This window comes from Buteo buteo, chromosome 16 (assembly GCF_964188355.1).
Source record: "Buteo buteo chromosome 16, bButBut1.hap1.1, whole genome shotgun sequence".
Classification (NCBI taxonomy): Eukaryota; Metazoa; Chordata; class Aves; order Accipitriformes; family Accipitridae; genus Buteo; species Buteo buteo.
In genome coordinates, this window is record NC_134186.1 from 1661028 (window position 1) to 1685233 (window position 24206).

The 24206-nt window shown below is 43.7% G+C and overlaps 1 protein-coding gene across 1 annotated transcript; it reads left to right on the forward strand.

The window, feature by feature from the left end:
• The first annotated feature begins 11425 nt into the window (after window positions 1–11425).
• PSMB2 (proteasome 20S subunit beta 2) lies at window positions 11426–22388 on the forward strand. Its single transcript, XM_075047260.1, has 6 exons — window positions 11426–11629; window positions 13877–13999; window positions 14587–14657; window positions 19516–19678; window positions 21186–21235; window positions 22157–22388. Exons 1-6 carry the CDS (start codon window positions 11539–11541, stop codon window positions 22262–22264), a joined length of 606 nt encoding a protein of 201 aa, XP_074903361.1. The 5' UTR covers window positions 11426–11538; the 3' UTR covers window positions 22265–22388.
• The last annotated feature ends 1818 nt before the right edge of the window (window positions 22389–24206 follow it).

Below are 24206 nucleotides of genomic sequence, written 5' to 3' on the forward strand. Positions count from 1 at the left end.
TCCTGCACCTTGGTGACCCCAGAGCTGTTCCCCTTCTGCTGGGAGCGAGCGGAGGACCCTCCGGAGCCCTGCAACCCCCCGTGCCCTCCGTAGGGCTGATTTCAGGGTTGTGGGGTACCTACAGCACCGCCCAGGAGCTGGGGGAAGCAGAGGCTGTTCACAGCTCTGCAGCACCGTCCGCTGACCCCGTGCTCCCCCTGTGCCTCAGTTTCCCTATCTGCAGGCTCTCCTGGCCCCTCCAGCTCAGCTCTCCTTGGGCTTTGGTCACATCTTCTCTCTCTCAAGGTCCCACAGCAGCTCTTAGGCTCTCCAAAAAGTCCTCTTCCCCTCCTGCCGTGCCATGAGCTGCTGTGGGGGTCCTCAGCTTGGCTTCCAGAGCAGCCTTGGTGGTCCAGGTGTATTTTTAACACTGTGGCATTTGACGGCCTCTACCCTAAACGAGACCTGGGTGTGACCCATCCCTGACCTGCCCGTACCTCTGCCTTCACGTGTAGCCACAACTTGGTCTGGTCACTGGAGCAATTTTTAATGCAGAGAGGCTTCTAATTAACAGGATTCTGAAGTTAATTAAGACAATCCTTCTCATCTCATTTAGATCTCTCCACGAGTGCTCACCAGGGCAATGCTGCTTCCCTGGGCTCCTGGGGAGCCTTCGCTCACCTTGCAGCTCACACCCCACATCCCAGGGGCTGTCGTGTCTCAGGGCGAGGGTCTGGGATGTCGCCTGAAAGGCTAACAGGTCCTGGAACACTTGTTGGTCTAAAGGACCAGATGATCAGCACCGAATCTCAGACTCCAGAGATGCCAGGACTGCGTTTCAGCCTTCCTGGTTCCCTCCATTCATTTCTTGTAAAAGCTACCAGCCTCAATAGGTGACTCCTAAGAGGAAATTGGCCTCTTGCCTCCCACGTCAGCTCAGTAAACTGGCAACGTTATGGACTCATCTTACTTAAGAAAGGTCGATCTTCTGCATTCCCAATGCCCTCCCATAGATCAGTCTGGATTAAGTTTAGAGTGATATGATAAGTAGTAATAATACTGCTGCCTTGCCCCTAATTATTTTCAATATAATTATGTACCCTCAAGAAACCTTTTAAATAGCACACTCTCATCAGCGCTCTGGTCCAAGGGATTCATTTGTTTCAGGAAAGAAATATTCTTGGGGCTGAATCCTTCATTAGTCTTTACTAGAGAGACTCCTCCTGAAGTCAGTAGGGTACGCGTGCCCCACTCAAAGACATGGGGCTATGCCCATCTGGGCAGCTGGCCACCAAAGGAAGATTTTTGCAAGCACCTCAGAATTTGGTTTGTTGGCAGCATAAAGCATTTGGCAAGAAAAAAAGCCTGGAAATCTGCTGGAAAGTATCAGCGAAAGACTCTGAGTTTCACTGTCTTTTATCAGCTTATCACGCTTTCTTTTCTCATGTTTTAATCCCACAGAAGTGCTGCAGCTCTGATGTGTGAAAGAAAAAGAGAGATTAGATCCCTTGGCTGCTTAGCTCTGAGTGTGAGGCTGTATTTTCGGGATCTGCCTGGGCACGGGGAGGTGCTGAGTTGCCATTTCATCTCCCGGTGCTCTCCAAACCAGCTCAGTCTGCCGGAGAGCTGGGTGCCCGGTGGACGTGCTCCTGTGCCGGTACACCCGTGGGTGGACTCCGGGGTGCGGCACGCAGACCTGTGCAGACTTGGGTTCTTGCTGTTGGGATTAAATTGCAGCTCCATGCGAGTGTGAAGGCTGTCGAGGGAAGCTTCCCACGGCACACTCTGTGTTTGGGATAGTGGTACTTTGCCTGTGCCGCTACAGACCGGGTGCTAAGCGTGCAAACCGAAAGAAAACACGTACCATCGCATTACCGTGGCATGCTGCCCTACCTTGAGATCAAAACTGGGAAGGAACAGCAAGGATCAGTGAGTCTGGAAGGGAGAAATTAAATGAATACATTGAATGTATACAATATATTTTTTATATCTTAAGGGTGTCCATTGGTTTCCTGAGCAAATCGACTCTTCATTCAGGGTGCTCTCAGGTGGGGTCCTGACTGTGGCAGCTCTGTGGAATTTCCTGTAAAAGTAAGATGTCCTTGGCTGAATTTTCCACTCTCCCCGTTACCCACTGCCCTCCCATCCCACCGCTGGCAGCACATCTAGGGGCTGGGATTCCACTGCATGCCCACAGACCAAATCTGTCCTGATGTGCTCCCACCTTCCCCATTCAAACCTGTGGGATGCTCAAAGCAGAATTCAGTTTGTGGGATTTAAGCAATTCATGATCTTTTAGAGATGAAAAATCTGTATAAATGGACATTTTGCCATGATCTTTGGTTTTATTTACTTGCTGGCACAAAGGTTGAGAGTCCACCTGGACTTTGATTCTGCAGAGACTCTTCTGTGCCTAATGGGGTGTCCTGAGCTCTCCCCTGGAGTCAGGGGGTTGTTCTTGGTGAGGGAAGCATCTGTGTAAATCAACGCCGGCTCGAGCCCCTAGACCAAGGAACAGGTACAGTGGCATCACCCAGTCTGGATCCCTGAAATCCTTTTCGGGAAGGAAGGACTCTAACTGGGAAGCAAAAGCCCAGCCCAGCCCTCTCTGTGCATCCCCACACAACCTTCATTTCAGACTGTCCCTTCTCTGCACCAGGGTTTGAAAACCAAGGATGAGTTTCCAAGGAAGTTACCTCACTGAAATAGTTAATGAGAAATTATACCATCCCCCACCTCTCTTCCCCCAGCTCACCACCCCTCTGAAAAAAAAATCAGAATAATAATTAAAAGATGCCTAGAAACGCTCTTGGAAGAGCATAAATTCTGAAGATGAAAGTAAATGATTAAAATAATTAAATACTTCAAGTTGACAAGCAGAAGCAGAATCTTGCCAACGGACATTTGTCGGTAATTAGTTAATTAATCCTAACACAAATTATAAGCCATAACAAACCAGTCAGGCTGAACGCAGCCGGCTGTTCAGAATTAAACTTAGAAAAAGAGGGAGTGAGAGAAAGAAGAAAGAAAAGTTTTAAGATTCTTGCGGATCTGAGGGAAGATGCTGTGCAGAAACTGGCATCCCTGTGGGAAGAGCAGTCGGGGAGATGGGCTGGTTTGCTGGGGCAAGAGAGCGGCCACCAGAGCACTCCCCTTCCCTCCTCTGCTCTCGGGGTGCTCAGCCCTCCACTTTCCCCGCTCAGCTCCTCACCAGCCCTGGCTTCACCCGGGAAGACCTACAAGCACCTCTTGGTCCCCTCCGCAGCTCCCGCACAGCATCTCCAGGGAGGGCTCAGCCTCCCTGTGCTGCCGGCACCCCAAGCCCCGGAGAAGTGCTTGTGTCCTCCTTGCACCCCCTGCATCTCTACACTGCTTGGTGGATAACAACAACGGTGTCAAAAAACAAGCGCAGAAACCAACACACATGTTGGGAGAGGGGACTGGCAGGCGCTGGTGTCCCGGAGAGCTCCTGCAATATTTTGGAGGTGATGGATAGAGCAAGGATGGGGGGATGAGATCTGGGCTGGGCTGTATTCCCACCGAGCAAGAGCACAGTTGGAGCAGGCAGTATAGAGCAGGGCTTGCGTTTTCCACTCTTTTTCTGTGTGTAAACATGGAACAAAGGCTTCCGAGCTCCGTTTCCAGCTCTGCCACTGATGCCAGTGTGCGACTTGAGGCACATCACTTACACAGCCAGCCAAAGAAACAAGCTGGTCTGTGCAGTTGGGGTTCCCTCAGGTCCCTGGGCAGATGGTGACATTAATCCAGTGGTTTCTGGAAGACGAGCATGGGCCAGCATCTCAGAAGGGCTCTGTCTTGGGGTGTTGGGAGGGGAGCTGCAAACCAGCTACCCATTAACACCCTGATTTAGAAAGTGTTTTTAAGACAGGCTGAAAAAGCAGGGTCGGTGCTTGGGAGCTGGGTCCAGCCAGGGAAACTCGGTGCAAATGACACCAGGCCACATATGCGGTCAGCAGGGACCTGGCGTGAGCCTGGTGCATGCCAAATTGCTGGAAAGAGGGGGAAGACGGAGCCGCTGCTTTACCCTGTGCAATGGGAAGAGGTTAATGAACTGCAGTCTGGTTTCCCACCTCCAGTCACCTTGGCTCAAGTCCAATTTTCAGCCCTAGATTAAGTGAGCCCGGTGATCCACAGGCAAGACATGGTGAATGACAGCTCATATGCAGCAGCGTACCTCTGTATTAACACGTCGAGCCGGGACTGTAGATGCACTGAAGGGCCAGGCTTTGCCTTTCCTCCAGCACAAAAAGGCTCTTGAACAGACAGGAGTTGGTGCTCCTATGGAGAGGACCTGCGCATCCCCAGCACAGGGACACTTCTGTGTGACAAACTGGGCCAAATGACAGCTGGCAATGCAGTTTAAGTGATAAGTGGGACATACAAGTTGCAAATGGGCTTTTATCAGTAAGGAAGAGCAGCCAGGAAATATTTTGAAAGAATAAACAGATGCCAGGGAAGTGTGACTTTCCCGCAGATTCCAGATTGTCAGAGGAATTGCCAGTGACTGATGTGCCACGTCTGGCTATGTATCATGTGAGTGGAAGTACGAACATGTGAGCACACATGACCATCTACTGATGCATTTTACATACGAAGAAGAAAGAGATAATTTACAACACAATAAGAACTTAACACTGAAGAAATGTAAGACTCATCTTTTTTGGCCAAAATTCTCTGAGACGCATGTGAAGCGGGTTCCTGTCTTCCGTAAAATCTATCCAGAGCTCCACTGACGAGAAAGTTTTATTCTGCATGTGTGTGAGCATGTGTACGCGCATGTTCTAAGTGTTTTGCATTATGTGAGCTCTGACCTTCAGAGGGGAACAGAAGGAATATTTTCCCCCCTGAGGCTAGAGTTGTCAGTGAAATGTCTGTCTTTCTTAATAATTTCAATCCGGGTGACAGGGGACAGGGCATTTTGCTCTGAACGAACGTACTGTAAAAACTGTCAGATAGAATTTGTCTCAAGAAGCAACATTTCTATCTATTCAGGGTCATAATTACAGGCATCTTATGACCTGTGGAGCAGCACATTTTTCTCAACTGAAAAAAGGAGTCCTAAAATAGGTGGTTTGGTCTTCTGCAGAGCTTTGGATTAAACCTAAATGGATTCTAACAAGAAATGGTCATCTCCAGCAGAATGCTTTCTTCATTTGTTTGTTGGTTGTTTTTTTTTTTAAATCCAGAACAAACTGTGCACAGAAGTGACGTAGCAGAAAAGAAGGGATATAAATTGCCATTCAGTGGGCTGGAGTAATGGCCTATTTCATCCTATATCCTGTCTCCTAACTGCCTGCCTCTCTGAATTTCCTCCAAACTGACAGTGGCCAGCGTCTTTTTAATGAACTGAATAAGTAACTAAATGGGTAATTAACCAAATGAGCATGACGATAATTTGATTGTGCTTTCCCCACTTCTAAAGCACAGGAAATAGTAAGAAAAGTAATAATTCAGTGACCAGGAGGAATTCAAACAGAAGGACAGAGCTGAAGAAGCTGGGTGGGAGCTTTGACTAGATGTTGCTGTCTATAAACCTCCCACAATACTGCAGAAATCTCTGTTTGTTATGTATGTTAAACATTTTGATTTCTTGATTTGTGCCTCCTCAGCGGGGAAAAAAACCTATCCAATGACTTGGAGCAACTTTTCTTTTTATGGTTTAATTTTACAATTAGCAATGGTTATGAAATAGATGGTCCCACCAGACCCCACAGAGCTGTACAGTTATGGGTCACACACCACTCAAAGCTAGACATCGTATTGGGATCACCAGCCTGGTTTTGCATCACTGAGCTTTTGCAATATTAGCCTGCAGTGCCTGTTGCTTTCCTGCCTCACCGAGAAGGTTTCAGCAGCAAATCAAGCTGGGAGAGGGAACCAAAAATTACCACAGTGGGAAGGAGCCGTGATGCTCTGCACTGCTAGGGAGGGTCCAGAAACAGGAAAACTGAGAGATAACGCTTCCTGTCCCTGGGCATCCCAGCTTCTTGCGGTGAATATCGTCTTGCCCACTGCAAGGAGACAACTATGACCACTGCAGAACCACTCAGGAAGGAGCATCCCACTGAGGAGAGGGGCCCCAGCTGGTCTCTGAAACGTTCTCACCTGCAAGATCAATCCTGCCAGAGACACATACAAGTGCTAATCAGCTCTATTGACACAGCAGATGGCAGGTTACAATCCATTTTCACCTGCACACTCCAATGGATGCCCCATTCTTGCCATCACAGGTGGAGGGTAAACACTCTGCAATGGACCTGGGACCAGGGAAGCAGAGCAGCCCGCTCACCCGCCGCCGGCAGTGGAGGGCTGCTGTGGGATGCCTGCGGGATTGATGCTGCCAGACATTGACATTTCCTGACAAGTTCAGTAAGAACGAGGATTCTTAGGAAGAAGTTTTGCTGGTGGTGGGCAAGGAGGACCCACTCCCTCCACACTGACCTCAGGCTGGAAAACAGCAGGAGAGGTGAACGGGGCCTCCTGAGTTCAGAGCGATCCCTCTGTGAAGCTGCTGTACGCCTGAAAGCGAGCACTGCAGGGAGATGCTAACAGTCTACTCTGCATCCCAGAAGAGCCAGGCTCATGATTTAAATACCACTGACAAAACCCCTCCATCCAGGTAGTGTTTAACACCCATCTGTCAAAACAAATGTGAAATACTCTTCAACTTTTACTAGCTGAAACTTCAGCAACAGTTGTTCTCCATTGACCCAGAGGCATCTTGGTGGGGAGAACAGAGTCAGAAACAGACTGGCACCAGGGACTGCCCACTAGCCTGGGCACGGGCGGAACAATGCAAGGTTTGTCCCTGCCCATCCCTAAGGAGAATCTGTTTAAATATACCATGCTTAGACCCATAGAAAGTCAGCTTGAGGGGTTCTGTGGAGCCCAGACGGAGAGATTAAGAGCAAAGCTCCATGTAAGCCTTGCAGAGTTCATTCCAGGGTTGTGTGATCCAAACGGCATGCTTCAGCAGCTAGAGTGGAGCTCAGTGAATCAAGACGTTTCTATTCCTATCCAGTCCGCTAGCCTGCCCTGTGATCTCCACTAAATCACTTCTCCTCTCTGCGCCTTCATTTCCTGCACCTGAAATAGCAGGAACATGAGGATCCTTTTCTTCTCTGGAAAGCAGTGAGCTCCTAGCAGGAAACCTTGTCTAGGCATTACAGTAACTGTAACATCATCTTTACTAATACCATATTGAGACAGATGACAGCAAAGGGCAAAAGCCAGTGCAAACACTAGTCAAACAATCCCTGGAATGAAAAATACCTCCCATACCGCAGTCATGCATCATACCACAGCCCCACGCCTGCTGGGCTGCCTTGTGAGCTGGGAACAGAGCAGAAAGCTGAGCCCAGGTGTTTCAAGCCAGCACTGCCCAGCTTTGGTTTAGCAGAAGGCAGTGGCAACGCACCCAGGAGGGCTCAGCATCGCTCTTCTGGAAAGAGAACGGGAATTGGGGTTGCCAGATTAGGAGACAGAGATAGAAACTGCAGTTTTCCTCCTCCTCTGCCACATTTAGGGCACTGTGTCCCCTCTAAAAAATGTTCTGCTTTTATAACAGGTGGAAGAGGGATGGATGCCAGTCATCAAGCAATTAGCCAGCAGCCTAGGAGTTCAGCAAGCAGAGTGCTTGTTTCTGGCCGAGTGACTGCAAACGTATCACAGCTTCTCTGCACGGCAGATCTTCTGTCTATGGCAGGGCTGTATCTGTACTGCATGTGAATTCGCACAGTCCCTGTGCCCCTGGGTGTATGCAGACCTGGGATGGACCCTGTGGGGAGCCTCCATAAAGTGTGTTGCTGTTTACAAATGTCAGAAGCATGGTAAGTCTGCTAAGCATTAACATGAGAACCACACACTGTCAGAGAGCAATTGCACTCAGGGTAGCCAGGCAGCTGACGTCTGGCTGGCACAGCAGTGTGCGGCCTGATCGGATGAAAGTGAGCTTGTTGTGCAAAGGTAAGAATAACAACTGCAATATCTCATGGACAATGTGTGAAGAAGGGGTAAAAAAATAGTGGGGAGGAAAAAGAAATGCTGAAAGGTTTGCAAAGCCAGCTTATGTTTTCACAGACACTTGTTTTCCAACTGTTGATGCAATGACTTCTCCGCATTTTCTGCTCAGCTCTGGGCTCTCTGCTGGAGCAATCAGCACCTAGTAAAGAGACTGCGATGTTTTCCTCTGTAAATATCATCTTAAATTAAGAAGCGCTGGTCAGCCCGCGTCACTGGAGATGAGCAATTACTGCCCAGGCCAGATCCAAAGCTGGTGTCACCCTGAACAGCCCCAGTGGCTGCAACAGGGCTCAGTGGATTCACATTCAGTGCAGAGCTGACTCTCTGGGCTGCACTGAGGACTCTTTTTACTAACTTTCATTGTTTTATAGGTTTTCCCACATGACTAACTACTTGCCTGCCTTTGTGTAGAAAACATGACAGCTATTCATCCTTGACAGTTTTTCTATCTACGTCTCAGTCCTCCCATTTTCCCCTTTCTCAACCAGTCTGTCCTTGCTGAGTTTCCTTCGTTGTATGTATCTTTACACCAATTTGTTGGTGTAAAGGTGTCCAGGGAATTATGGCAAGTTACATAACAAATGCAAGCTGCTTCCTCCTTTGTGGGTGATCCTTTTTTTTTTTTTTTTTCAATTTCAGGGCTCCTTACAGAATCAACCTTCCTTTTTAAGAAGATATCACATTTCCAGCTAAAGCACACTTTACTTGCTAGAAGCTGTGATAGGAGCATGGGAGAGTGAGCTCCTCTCTCTGTCACAGCCTCTTGCTCTCTGTGCTCCCATTCCTGCTTCGTACTGGGATGCTTCAGCTCCATAACTTACCTGGACCAAGAGAGAAAAGATACTCCGAGCACCTCAGAGTCTTTGGATATCTCTGTATATTGGGTACAGGATCTCAGTATCAGAAACCGTGTATTGTATATCAGGTGTCTCAGTGCATATAAGAGTTTTATGTAGGCTGCTTAGCATTTCTGTGCTATTCACAGCTTTTGTTCTTGGAATAACCCCCACCAAGGTTGTGTAACACACACATGTATAAATACACATAACTGCAATATCTGTCTTGAAAATAAAATAGGCAAAGGCATGTTCAATTTTAAGACATAGTTCAGCCTGGACAAATTCACTTTCATGGTGAAAAATATTCCCCAATTTCTGCTAGGCAGAGATGTCCTGCTGTCTTTCTTATATTGATGCAGTAATGTCAGAAGTGGCTTCACCCCAGGAAGAGAGGTAGGTGTGTACTGGATGCACGCATGCTTCCTAAACAGGGAAATTCAATCTGTCAAGAAAATTCAATAACAACCTTAACATTTAATTGTACCCTAGGGCCCAATAAAAATCAACAAGGATGGTAGTTGCTGATTTTTCGTTAACCTTCTCTTAAAAAGGTCTCAAAAAATAACTAAGTTAGACTGGCGGGCTGTACATACATGTGCAATACGTATGGAGATCTATAGGAAAAATGTATTTAAAACTTCAGATTGGATCCACATAAAAAATACTTAAGCACTGGCACAGAGCTTGGCCATTGTTAGGTAAAAGAAAACATCCTGTTTTGATTTATGCACGCAGCACTCAATTTAACAAGTGTAGCTACAGGCAATTGGAAAACAGTCAAAATGGTGAATTTGCTGCTTACACTCATTTATACTGTTTCCTGAAGACAATTTGCTGTTTCTTTTTGGCATGTGTAGTATTTTTTAAACCACACAAAGGTTATGCCCAGTTCTCATAATTACACAGTGACTTTTTTGGTATAGGTGCAATTGGGCGTTTGCCACGTGCTGTAGCATCCAGAGTTTTATTTCCTGGGGCTGCCTCCTTCATGGCAACTGCCGTGGGGGTTTAATGCTTCGGTGGCCCCTTTCATTAGCATGGGGCTGGGTCTTTGTGGAGCTGCACTTAGTGAACCTATTAGATGGGGCTCGGGCAGGGGCAGAGCCTAATCAATAAACCAAGTGCCAGTTGGAGTTACTCTGCTCGTCAGGATGGCGCCTGCAGTTAGACAATGTCCAGGCAATTAGAGCACTTGTTTTGTTTGTCTTGTTATTAATTATCTACATTACAGCCACACCTGGAAGCTTCTGGGTGCTGCACAGCCACCTAAGACATTTTTTGCCCTGAGAAATTTAAGAAGATTGAGGGGGGGGGGGGGGCAAAGAAGGGAATAGCAGGGAACCCCGTTTGCTGATCACCATCTGTCAGAACCCATGTCTAGGCAGGTGACGAAACAGATACCATCCAAGCTCTCTACCTGAGCCATCAACTGATAGAAAAATCCGCAGGCACGTCTGCGGCTCAGTTTTCCCTTGGTGGCTGGCATGGACAGAAAAAAAAATCCTTTATTGGCTCAATAGGTGAGTCAAGCCAGGGCTTGTCCCTTTGACTGTGCGGGACTCTGCTTGGAGTGGTCGGGGCGGCAGGAGGGACTCCAGAGGGGTTGAGCATGCACTTGTAGTTACCGGCTGCAGACCGGCAGGCTGTTGCTGCAAACCGCTCGGAGTTCGGCTCCGCACGCAGCTGGCACTGCTGGCTATTCCTGACACAGAAAGATGGGCAGCAAATAAATCACTCCATCGCTCCTGGAAGGATTTCACTGTCTCTTCACAGTTCAGTTCCCTTTGACTACATAGATCAGAGGCTGCAGGACTGCCAGTCATTTATTTCCAGAAGAGTTTGTGCCCAAGAACAGTTGCCATACAAGGAAGGTTTAGAGTGGTTTTCTTTCCTCTTAGACCTCCACAGACTGCAGGCAGCAAGCAGCCAGCCATTCGCTCTGGCTGAGACTGCCAAGCCGGTTCGGTTTTATTCCGGAGAGTGCGGGGCAGAAGCGGGACATGCGATTATCACCACTCCATCTTCTGCACTGAGAACTCGGCCACGGACTTGTGCTCTTTAATAGCAAACACGGTGTGCTTTGGCCAGGAATGGCGCCAAACACCCAGACTCCCAGGATCTTTGTCCCAAACCAAAAAACCGAGGACAATCTGCCTGACAGGAAAAGCCAGGTTTGCCTGAAAACCCCATCGTCCCCACAGCTTAGGATCACCCCTGTCCCCACAGAGCGTGCCGGCCGAGGGCAGAGCTCTGTGAGAGGACACCGGCCGATCAGCACTCCCCCCCCCCCCCCAACCCAGAGCTCCGTTCCCGGGCCGCCGGGCTCCGTGAGGAGCCCGCGGGACGCTGACAGACCCGTCCCCCTTCCAGGTGCCGTTAGGGCCAGCCCTGTAACTGGTGAAGGCGGCTATAAAACCGGGGGGGGGGAAAACACCACCCGCCCCGCCGTCCCCATCGCCTCAGGCCAGCCCGGGCAGCTCGCGCTGCCGCCTCAGCCCCGCGTCACGTGACACCCCCCCCTTCCCGCCGGCGGCGGCGGCTCTCGCGAGCGGTGGCGTCATCGCTGCGCGCCGGCGCTTGCGCGTCAACCCGGTGAGGAGGAGGAGGAGGAGGAGGAGGGGGCGGCGGTTCGCTGTGTCACGGCGCGGCCTGAGGGGACGGCGGAGCGCGGCCGGCCATGGAGTACCTCATCGGCATCCAGGGCCCCGACTACGTCCTGGTGGCCGCCGACACGGTGGCGGCCTCCAGCATCGTCCAGATGAAGCACGGTGAGAGGCGAGGCCCGCGCGGCGAGAGCGGCCCCGCCGTTGCTCCGGGTTGAGGGGCCCCGTTAGTTCTGCCTTCCCCGGGGCAGGCCCGGCGGGGAGCCGAGGACGAGGCGGAGCGGCCCTGGGCGGGCAGGGTGCCCTTGGGCTCCAGTCATGAGCCAAGCGAGCAGGGGTGAGCTCCCTGTGTGGGGTTGGGGTGTGCTGAGGCTCTGGCTCTGACTGCGGCTGAGGAAAAACTGTTAAAATCGGCAGGTGTGGGGGAATGTTTCGGTGTAGGTTCTGTTCGTTGCAGGGGCTGCTGGCTGGTCTCTGTCACTCGGAGTGAGCCGAGGTCTCAAAGAGCCGGTTGCTCAGAGTGAAGTTTCCAAGCCTGAGCCAACATGACTGTACTGTCTTGGGTTGTCTTGTTAACTTACCGGTTCAGGTAAGCGTTGACTTGTTAACCCAAACCGCAATATGGATGTGTTAAAAAAACAGCACGGGGATAATGATGGGTGGGATTAAATGCTTGGTTGTGTCTATTTCACGGGTAAAGTGTAATTCATGGAAGAAGGGAACTATTGGAAGTAAAAGCGTCAGTGAAATTCATAGCACAAGGCATACGAGCCAAACTGTAACTTTTTTTTGCCTTTTTTTATGTGGTAAAACATCTGGGGGATTATCATGCCCTTGAAATTCTCTAAAATTAATTTTTCTGCCTACTGTTATAATAACCTAGGCTGAAGCTTGCTTACAAGGTGTAGTGATCTTTTAAATCTAAATACCATGGTTTAGAAGTTGTTTTTTTTTTAAATGTAGATTGTAGGATTGATAAGTACCCCATAAAATCATGACTGCTATAGCTAGCAGTGCTTCTACCTGAAATATTTCACTTCAGGTCTGTAAAAGTCAATTGGAGTAGTGTTAGAAAGATGGCTGTGAAAGGTGGTGGCACATACAAAATACAAATATAATCACTTTGAACAACATTTTGTAAGTTAAAGTTGGTTCCAAGTAGGTTTATTCACAAACTTTAAGGAAGATGTACTTAGAACATAGCACTTGTTTTTTGGGGGGGCAACCCCACAAATTTCACGTATTTGTTTAGAATGTTGGCATTTACTAGTAATTGCTTTAATTTGTAAATAGATTGTAAGGGCTGATCAGTGTCAGTGGCCTTCCCTGAACTCTCAAGACATGCAGCTTCTGTGCAGCTGCTGGGTAATATAATAACTCTTGAAATTGTATTAGAGGATTGTGACAGTTCATACCTGTCTTGCAGCAGAGATTATTCAGCAGCATTTAGTAAACTGAAAGTGAAGTTCAGAGGTGGAGGTTTAGTGTTGTTCTGTAGACCTACCTTCAGTATGGAGAAGTGGTTTTCCTTTCACACCACTAGCTACTTGAATTTTTCTGTCTCGTATATCTGAGTGCCACTCTTCTCTAATTAGATGAGACTGCAATGTTAGAATGAGCACAGAATTGTTTTCAGTGTGGTCATCATGACAACTTGGATTCCCTCAAATACACACAGACAAATTTTTTAAACTGCAGTTATGAGTAAGTGTAGCTTACGGTTAATTTCTGTGCATGTCAGCGGGATGTTTTATAATTTATAATCAATACTTAAATGTTTCTCTTTTTTTTGACAAAAAATAATGACAAATAAAAACCTGATTTTGAAGAAGTCTCACTTGCCTAAATTGTTAATTTTTCAGATAGTGCTGGGTATCAGGAAGAGGGGACCATTTGACAAGGAATGTGGTTCTGGATTTCCTAAGATTGCTTTTGCTCAATGTGTTGATATTTCAGCTTTATACTAAAGGATTTGCTTCTGGTGCAGCATGTTTAGATAAAGTAGAATGGTCACTGAGCAGAATTCTTATTCCTGAACCCAAGAGGCACCACATAAAATGTTAAACTTTGTCTGAATGCAATATTCTGTGTGAAGTTTTAGTCTTTTGATGTAAGAAAGACCATGTATTTCTGAAATGCCTCCCTTCCTGAAGGAAGCACTTTGTGCATTTCAGCTTTGTTTTTCTTGGTGATGTGTTTAACAGGTCTTGTGTACTCTGCCACCAGCTGTGAGAACCCGAATGTTAGGATTTGCTCAGGAAGACTTTTTCAGTAGTGCTCCAGGTCATAATGTAGTTATCCAAGTCTCTTACTTTCTTGCTTCTGAAAGAAATCGTGATGCGTTCTGATATTGGCAAAATAATTTATTCATTCTTGTGACTATGGCTCTTAATGTTATTTTTCTTTGCCTAGACCATGACAAAATGTTTAAGATGAGTGAAAAGATCTTACTCCTGTGTGTTGGGGAGGCTGGAGACACTGTACAATTTGCAGAATACATCCAGAAAAATGTTCAGCTCTACAAAATGAGAAATGGTGAGTGAAGGAGAACAGTTACTCACTGAGGGTTTGGAAGCAGAGTTAATGATAGGTATAGTTCACAGTTCAGTGTTGGTGGAAAGTGCTTTTCTCAAAGCTTCTCTAGCTTTAAGGATTTCTGCATTTTTAGTGTCAAGCAAAGGGGTAATGAAAGCAGGATGAAGAAATGGAGATTGGATTATATGGTATAAACCAAGAGGTTTATCCAAAGCCTAGCTAACATATTTGTAATATAAATGACACAGTAGTGGGCTTGTTAGTAAAATATTTCTCTTAATATGTCCATTACATGACAACTGTTACCAGTTTTCCTGATATACTGGACTGAAAAACTCAGGCTATGTGCCATAATATTTTAATTTCTTGAAGCTATATATTTTAATGGTCTATACAGATATGAGGTACCCGGATGTTGAGGGCCCTGTTTATGCTTGTAGCTTTTAGAATAAACTGGAATTAGACAAATGGCATAACATTTTGTCACTAAAGAATATCTTGTTATTTCAAAATAGAAATGGAAAGTCAGGAAGTGAAATGTGAATATGGATTTGTACTGTTATCAAATACACACATTTCTTCTCCAGGTTATGAATTGTCTCCTACTGCAGCTGCAAACTTTACACGACGAAACCTAGCTGACTATCTTCGGAGTCGAGTGAGTAATAGGTGAAAGATTTTGGCAAAGGTTTAAAGGGGAAAATTTCCATTTTCAAGTGATGGAGTCTGATGAAGAAGGTGGCAGCTTCTGTCTTTGAGTGATTAATTCACTTTGCTGAATGAATGTTTTATTAAAATATAACTTGATTTGCTTATTTAAAAAAAACTTATCACATCACTTATCAATAACTGATACAACTATAGTCTTAAAATTCCAGCCTTGGGCCCAATAAACATTTTGTCACAAGCACTGCAGACAGCTAAGTGAATTAAGCCTCTTTAACATCGAGATAAGGTTGTCAGTTTTCATGCAAATGCTCTGAATCCGTTTAATCTTCTTGGAAAATGATTTAATAGAGCAAAGCTGTTTGATGTACTTAGCAAAACAAGTCCCTTTTGTAAACAGCAACATGAGGCTTTCAGTAAATATCAAATCCAAGTTGGAGCTGTATTTTGAAGTTACTGAACTACAATTACTGATTTTTCTCATGGTAATTTTTTCAAAGTGTGAAAAGATGTCATGAAGGGGCAAACGGACTTTCAAAGATCCAAGGTTAGGAAGCATCTCATTAGCATTCTTAATGTTCTGTATGAAAGAAAATAAGAAGAAATAGGATGTTGAGAATGAAGTTGAACAACTGTCATGACTAGGGCATGGGATAAATTATGTTGCTGTTCTAACAGTATACTGCACATGTCTGAAATGTTGTTTTACAGTAGCAAATAAAGGCCAGTATTAACATCAGAGCTCTATTGTTGAGAATTATACATGTGTGGAGTGAGGCCCAGACCAGTCTTCAAGAACTCATCTGCAGGAACAACCTGAGATCATTGTTCTCATTTCTGACATGGATGACAGCTGAAGGTAGCAAGTTGTCAAGTTACTAAAGTTAGAGCAAGTCAGTAGAATGCGATGCAGGCTCCTGCCTCAGTCTTATACATGAAACACTGCTCTTCTGGTTTAAATGACTTCAGCCTACTACATGGGTTAAGCATGGTTGGTAGGTGATGGTTGGCAGTGATGCTGCTTGCTTTAGCTTTTGCTCAGATGTGATTTGAAAGGCCTGTGTGTGTTTTGTGGAACTCTGCGCAGTTTTTGAGGTTGATGTGAAGGAGTAAACCTGCTTGGCCCAGATGGCTGTTGGCTGCCTGGTGCTGGTGGCTTGTCTCAAGGGCATCTGAACTGCACAGATGGTATAGGTGAGGGTGACACTGAATGTCCGGCCCTCTTAGGCAGAAGCAGCTATTTCTTACATACGATTTAAAGTACCTCTAACAGGAGTAATTTAACAGGCTTTTTGGTAAACTTGGCCAGCAGGATGTGGCACTGATGTGGCACTAGTGTCTTCCTCTGTGCCATGTCCCTTGAGGCCTGATCCTCCCTGTGTTTCCCCTCCTTCCTGAGCCCGTGCCTGTCTTCCAGCTCACCTGCTCCAGATGGGCAGCACAGTGGGGAGGACACTGGCAAAGGCAGATGTGTTTATTTACCGGAGACAAAATATTGTGCTGTTGCAGATGGCAATGCCCTTGAGCAAGGGGTGCACTCTGACACTACTGTCACACTACAGTGATCTCTATACCGTAGGGAGAACTCTTTTTCTTTAAACATAGCACTTACTGATTTGTTTGTGGGATTTAGAATTTGATGATACAAACCTTGCCATCAGAATCTTTTTCCCCCTGAATTTTGTTACATTTTCATCATAATTTGTGGGATACCAGAAGGATTAACTCTAGCTCTCTGTATCTATTTAAATTGCATATGGGATTCCTGGAGGCTACTAATTTAATTACGTGGATGATAAAAATAAAAAATGAAAAGGTAAACCATGCCACTGCCTTCTGTTAGGAGCAGGAAAATAGCTTAGAAGTAAAAAGTTTGGTGGGGGAGAAGGTAGTTTGTTGCTGTATTGCCACTTACTGTGTGAAGCTGTTTGTTATGGAAGGCTAGAAGGTATGTGAAGGGGAGTGGCTAACACTGAAACAGTAATTTTTCATGCATTATATTGTTGTTGTGGCCCAGCCCAAAATAGAGTTTGTTCTGTGTTGTTAATCATCATCTGGATTCCTCCCTCTGTTATCCAGTTTGATTTCATTTATGAACTTTGTGGCTCATGTAGTCCAAGTTCTTGATATCTTGGGGATGGCTGTCTTGTAAGGCAGTGCCTTGAAGTTGTTCTTTTGGTGGAAAGTTATCAAGTGTAATGACGCTTTTAAAAAGTTGGGGTTTATACTCTGAAGCAGGGTCTGAGAAGAATCTTTGTTGGCTTCCATTTATCTGTTACAGTTGAGGCAAACCTACAAACTGCTTTGGAGCCAACTAGCTTTCACATAGGCCAGTGGTGCTGTAGTTCCTCTTCCACTGGTACCTACTCCAGCATCTCACTTGATTCACCTGCTGTGGGTTTAGTGCATTTAACATACTACTGAGGTTTTGTGGTGGTGGGGAATAGGAAAAATAACTGTCTGCCCCTCCAAACATGATGAAGTTCAGTTTCTTGTTGTGATGCTATGTTTAATTATAGGTGTCAGGGTCTGGCCTGAGTCCAGAGGAAGACTGTCAGTTCCTCTCTCCTTGTCCACACTTGGCAGGATGCTTCCTCACGCCCACCTTTCTCCCCCTTGCTGTGACTTTGGCTTCCGCCAGATGTCACACCGCTGCTTGTCACCGCCCAGCCTCCCACTGCTGATCTTGGTTTAGTCTATTTATCACAACTGTTCTCTTCAGCTGTAAATTCTGAAGAATTTCACACATCTCTTAATTGCTGTAGTTATTTTAAATCAAACAGCATGAAGTGTAAAGCTACTTGGGATGAGAAATATTGCCTCTAATAGGAAGGTTATGTCTGGAAAAAAATAAAAATCTAATCTATCCTGGAGTGTCAGTCATCCACCACACATCCATCACACCAGTCTTCTAAAGAGTTTAGAACTGTTGGCAGGGATTTAGTTACAAAAGCCAAGGCTGCCTGTGGGATGGACAAGAAGATTGAGATGTGCAAGGAATACCAGTCCCAGCATAGAGATGTTCATCCCAGTAGGAGAGCACTAAGAGGTGCTGTCTGCAGATTTGTAATCATGGAAGTAATAAATAGATTATATATGTTTTCTAATGTTTAAATCCTGCCTTTCTTGAATAATAGGAAGGCATGGAGGACACTGTATTTACATTTGAGTTTAAGAAGTTGTCTCTCAGACCATTAGCGGGAGAACTTGCAACTGAAAAACAGCTTACAGATTTGTTTAAGTCTGTATAACACCATTTATTTATGGTTGAGTATCTCACATATGCCAATGTTGGTAATTCAAAGTCACAAAATAATTTGAGTGATCTTGTGTCATGGCTCTTAAACAGCAACTTGTGTGATGTTTCAGAATAAATAAATGATGAAATACAGACTAATTAAACGAATACAGCTGCATGGTAACTTGTTTCCAAATATTCTTGAATGCTTTGAAGATTAAATCACACAATTTACAGTGATATGTTTGATATATAACTGTAGCCTGCTTTATTCTCTCTTACTATCTGGTGAAAGTAAAAATATAGTATCCCATGATTTTTTGAGTGCAAATTCACTGTGCTTAGTATCAAAATGAACTTTTTCCTACGATAAAGTTAATGTTTTGGCTTTTGGGTGAAATTGTGTTTGCTTGTTCTAATCATTGTTAGTTGCATCATCATTTTTATCTTATTTTGTTGCTTTGTTGATCTAGGCTTTCCAGCATTTTAAGAGATATCCTGTTAGTATGATTAATTTAATAAGAAACATTATGTAAATATGAAAATACTGGAAGTATATAAAAGCTGTTTTAAAAAATATATACAATTCTAAAATTTTCTTCTGAGCCTACATTTAAAAATAATACAGTGCATGCATGTTTCATGATCTTATGAAGTACACATCTTGGAAGAAGATGTATAGAGACATCTGCTTTATTCATTATGGTGGAACACACTAAACCTAAAACATGAAGGAAACGGCTAAGGAATTGTTAAACATGCAAGTACAGCACAATAAAAAGGCATGGTTACATTAATGTGGTTACATGGTCTTTTTGGATAAGATGTAGGTATTTCTCAATCATATTTGATAGGCTCTTGCTGAAGTCATAAACAAGAATCGGAGAAGACGGCAGCTAAAGCAGACTAAATTTCTAGTTTAAGAAAACTGTTTCCAACCAAACAAGCTCCTGCTAACATGATGTTGCAGTATCTTAGTAGTCAGTTTTGAATAGAAATAAACCAATTCCTTAGATCTTCTTCATTCACTTGGTCAAGTTAGCCTAATATTAAAGATTAAACTTGGTACGTGCAATAAAAATCTAACTGCCAATTAACAAGACAGCGTAACACTGTATAACTGTTTGCGCTGTATGGAAGCTTTCATATGTGCTGAAATAGTCTATGGTTAACAGTAGTGTGACTGAGAAAAGAGCATGCTAAATTAACAAAGAAGTTCTTATAAATTGCAAAATGTTCACATTGTGCTCACATGTTGACAGTAAAAATCCACAAGTTTTATGTTGAGATGAAAGCATGTGGTGTGAAAACATAATTAAAGTTTTCTTAAGTTTGAATGTGCCATGAAAGCTTTAAAAAAAACCACACTAGTTTTCAGGAGAATCAGAGTTTTATGTTTTTATTTGCTTATGCATTCCATATCAAAAGACCTAATCGGTTTTAGATTGAGTTCCATAATCTCCTGCAGACAGTATTGATGTAGTTGCTAGTAGCATTTTATGGCAAAGAATTGTGAAACCAACTATGTTGCTATTCTGTAGGTGGCATGGGGAATTAAGATTCAAAGGTTTGGGTGTGGCTGCTTTAATGAAAACATCATTTCTCTTTGTAGACCCCTTACCATGTCAACCTTCTCCTGGCTGGCTATGATGACCATGAAGGTCCTGCCCTTTATTACATGGATTACCTTGCGGCTCTGGCTAAAGCTCCTTTTGCAGCACATGGATATGGTGCATTCCTTACCCTCAGCATCCTTGACCGCTATTACAAGCCAAGTAAGTGGAGTCTCTGGAGAAGAAAATTCTCCTGTTACCGATTAATAAATTAAAGGCTTAAGCTGAGAGATTGACATTTGCTGAGTCAGATGGTCCAGCACAATTGCTGTGATAATACAGATTTGAATTTGACTTTTTGCTAGAATAAACGTAGCTGTTAAAGATTGCCTTCTGTTTTTGCTGAAATGGTAATGTGAAACTAGTCAACTCCTTAAAGTGTTTTCCTGTTTGAAGCATAACAGACTGTAAGCAAAGGAAGTTTCAATTTATTCTAAAACATGACTAGACTTTCCTTGACCATTAGCTGCTAGTAGTCTGTTTTTAATAATAACGTTTTGATAACTTTATCTTCTGCTTGCTTGTCTGTTGGCTATGACGTACATTTTCCCAGAGTATCAATCTTCAGAGGGCAGTCCCAGATCCTATTGCTCCATATCTTGGATTGGATTTGTGATATATTAAAAACATACAACTGAAAAGATATTTCTGGTAAAATTATCTTCAGTACTCTGAAGTGGTGGTGATGAAGATTGGTTGGTTTAGTTTAGTTTTATGCATGTGGTAGCCGTTGATCATAGTTCTTGTACATGTCTGTACCTGTCTAAAGTTTTAATTTTAGAATCATAATCCAGTTCTTACAATGCCAAGGAACAAACATGGCCCTATCCCCATTTTACAGATGAGGAAATGTACAAAGCTTGTGATAGTGTTAATCTGACATCTTTGGCTTTAGCTACAAAACTACTTTACTCCTGTGTGCAAAGGTGTGTTTAATGTCATAGCAGAGATGTTTGCTTAGTAATCTTTTCATCTATCTCCTGCAAGAAATGTAGATATAAACTGATGATTTTATTCCAATGGGACTTCTGCCTTGAACAGTGGATGCAGGTCTGGAACAAACTCTAGCAACAAGTTTTGTGAGATCAGAAGAGCTTAGTTGTTTTCCAGTCATGTCCCTTGAAAATTATACTGCTCCACTTCCACCATTCCTTGTGAAAAGAGAAAAATAGTGAGCTACAATATGTTGTCATGGCTTGTCAACCCTACAGAGCGCTGGATTTTATCCTAATGTGTGAGAATAGCAGGGGCATCACACACGTGCCTTTCGCATTATTAAAACTAATACCCAGCAGGGAACGTAGCACTAAAACCAATCTCCGCCTACTGTCACTGACTTGCAGCCGGCTGTGGACAGATGGAGCTGATTTAAAACTGTAATAAACTCAAGGAGAGAGAGACGGCTGGACTTCTCCGAAGCCCAGTCCCTGGCCATGGGAGGCAAAATTCCGTCATGCTTCCCATTCAGTGTAACAAATCGATTCTCAATGGCTTGTTGCAGCGTGAGTGCTTCGGTGCAGGGCGTCCTCAGTACATCTGGAAAGTGTTTTCTGTGAGCTGGGAAGGAGAGGTTTTGGTGCTCAGCTGAAAAGTTGTTTAAATTTAATAAAGTTTCTGTTGAGAGAGATGGCCTCTAATTAAATCAATCTGTGGATGTTTTCTCTTTCAGGTATCACACGTGAGGAAGCTATGGAGCTCCTAAAAAAATGTCTAGAGGAGGTGAGTTGCCAAACTTGGCCCTTATGATCTTGAGAAAGGAATGTTTGTTTGCATTCATTTGCTGATATTTTCCTGTTCCTCTTGATGCATTTTTTTGCTGTCTTTGCCAGAAGGGGTAATAAATGCACGTTGACCAGATGTGGAATAGCTACTGAGGAAAAGGATTTGTGGGCACTTGCGTTGTCTTAGCATGGTTCATGTCCTCCAGAACGTAAACTTGAAGCTTAATTGCTTTTCTGTACTTCTGCTTCTTCCATGCTTAGCATAATATTGATACAGACAGTCTTTGACTTTTTCCTTTTATGTTTCTTCTGAACATAATGCAAGCATCCTTCTGTTACTTGTATTACACTTAACTAGTATGTACTTCTAAGTGTACTTCTCTTCCAACTTGTGAAGTGATATCTAACTGAGGTAAAGATTTGACCTTAAGTTCATGATCAATTTTAGCGTAAACATAACCTTTCAGACTCCAAGGCTTTTATTGTAGGAAAATATTCTTCATCCTTGTCTTTAAGAGATTGAATTGAATGTAACTGGGAAGAAACATCTGGGGAACATCAGGAAGAAGTACTCTAAAGAGGTTCTGTTTGAAGTATCTTTTTGATACATATACTTTGTGCCCTAAGTTGTAGCCCACTGTAGTCTTCCTGCTTAAATGTCTTCCTTGTTAACAGGCTTGTGCATTTTGCATCTCTAGCCTAGGCTTGTCTAACATGGATGGTCTTATAACAGAGAACAAACTCACACTGATTGGTTCCTGAGCAGTGAAAAAACCACTCTAGTTCCTAATATTTCAGGTCACTAGAACCAGGACAGAAATTTTGATGTGCAACAGCATATCCCTTAAATTATGCTCTCCTCTTTTATTTAAGCTTTGAATGAATCTCATCTCTTTTGTCTTTGTCTTTTGTTGAACAGCTTCAGAAACGCTTCATCCTAAATCTGACTTCTTTCAATGCCCGATTCATTGACAAAGATGGCATCCATGAAGTGGACAATATACCTCTTGCAAAAGCGATGTCCTAACCCCTGAGATCTTTCTTCAGCAGTCATCTTTTTTGTTCACTTCTGGGTTTTTTCTATTCATTTGAAGCACACAAGTCATGTACTGCACTGGGAGATCGAATAAAGATTGACATTTATATAGCCAGTTTTATCTTTTTATTCCGCTGATCTTTCCTGAGAGTATTTAAGTAAATTGTTCAACGGTGAAGGTGAAACTTGATTTACTGTTAATGGATGTACATTCAAGTTACTTATCTTTCTTTCCTCTTCTGAGATTTATACACACATACACAAGTTTTTGTATGTGTGGGGAAAAACTGGTACTATATTTTCTAGATGACAATGTGCTGTCATCTACTGTCATAATTAAAGCTCAACAAACACTGGGCAAGTGTTTCATGCTAAACATACAGCATCTACTTCATTTTTCCAAAGATGTTACCACTTTTTGCTTTATAAAACAGTAATAATCAGGTTTTCAAAGACTTAATCTGCTCTTTTTATACTTTTTTCAATCTAGTCCAAGTGAAAGATGAAAAGAAGTTTTCAAGTAGTGTGGATTTTAAAATGCTAGTGTCACTTTTAACTCACCTGGCCATGGTTCTGTTACTGGGAAAGAATATTCTCCTGCTGGCATGGTAGGCTCATAACTACATTAAGTATTTTAAATATAAACTGATGCATCAATTACATGATTTTTCTTAATTGATGTTATCTACATTTAGAATTAAAAGCAGTTCAGTGGAAATAAAACGGCCGCACTTTTTATAAATCTTTGAATTGATCTCAACTAGCTAGAGCTTTGTTTCCATGAGAATAATCACTGATCTGTCTAGGCTCTGGATGATGCTTCCATATAAAAACTCCATTCACAGAAGAGCCTCAGATAATTATCATGTGGCTGATACTTACAGTCTGCCCAGAAGTGATTCTTCTGAGAGTAATTTTTCATTGAGACCGCTTCCCTACTTGCATGTGTATTGAATGAGTTAACCATTTAAAATGCTCTGTTTGTGTGCTTATTTTATCTTTGAATAAGCTTGGAAAAAGAATCTTGGAAATAGAAGGATGGATGTGTACAAGATTGTGTGCAGACTGTATTAATTGTGTGGCAGGGCATAACACCCAAGTTCTTAGTCGGGAAAGGTAAGTGACAGACCTAACTGTATTTGTCAAAGCTCTTTTGGTCTTGCCTCAGTAGTGTTTGAGAATGTTAGTCTCTTCCCCCCAAAAGTTGTCACTCTTAAAGACCAAGTATTCCCATCTTACTGAACAGGTGAGAACTGGATTAGAGACTGAGACTAGCTTAATGTCACAGAAGAAATTTGCAGCTCCAGTGCTTTAACTCATCCTGCCTCTCAAGACTGCCCTTACTTAAATCTAATTCTGAACTGAAGTCCCATCAAGCTTTGTAGTTTAATTCTTTCCAGAATGAGTTTAATTATTAGCTGGTTTTGTTGTAGTTATGGCTGCAATGGCTTTTATTGAAGGCCAGTGGCATATAACTCTGAAACATTTTGCTAAAATTTACTTCGTCTTTTAAAAACCTTTTCAAACTTTTTTATACCAAGAAAAGAAGTTCCCAGCCTGACTATTTTCTCTTGGCAGGTCACATTTAACATGAGTAGAGTCTGAGTGTTCTAGTTCTGCACTTGAAATCTCACCCCTTCATGTTGCATTAATGTATTTGTTTAGGTTAATATGCAGCATCTCTAATTTATTTTACCACTGATGTTGAATGTTTTTGCAGGTTTCTTGTCTCTTTTTTTCAAAGTCGTCATTGCAGAGTGGCTGAGCTGATGTGATATTTTTGTCACTGCATACCAAAGTAGTAATGCCTCTTTATTGGAGGTATTCATTATTTCAGACACCGAAACTGGGGTGTGGTGCTATTAGATTATGTGAGACTGGCAGAGAATCTGCCTGGAGTTTTTATTGGCACCTATTTGCATGCAGGTGATTA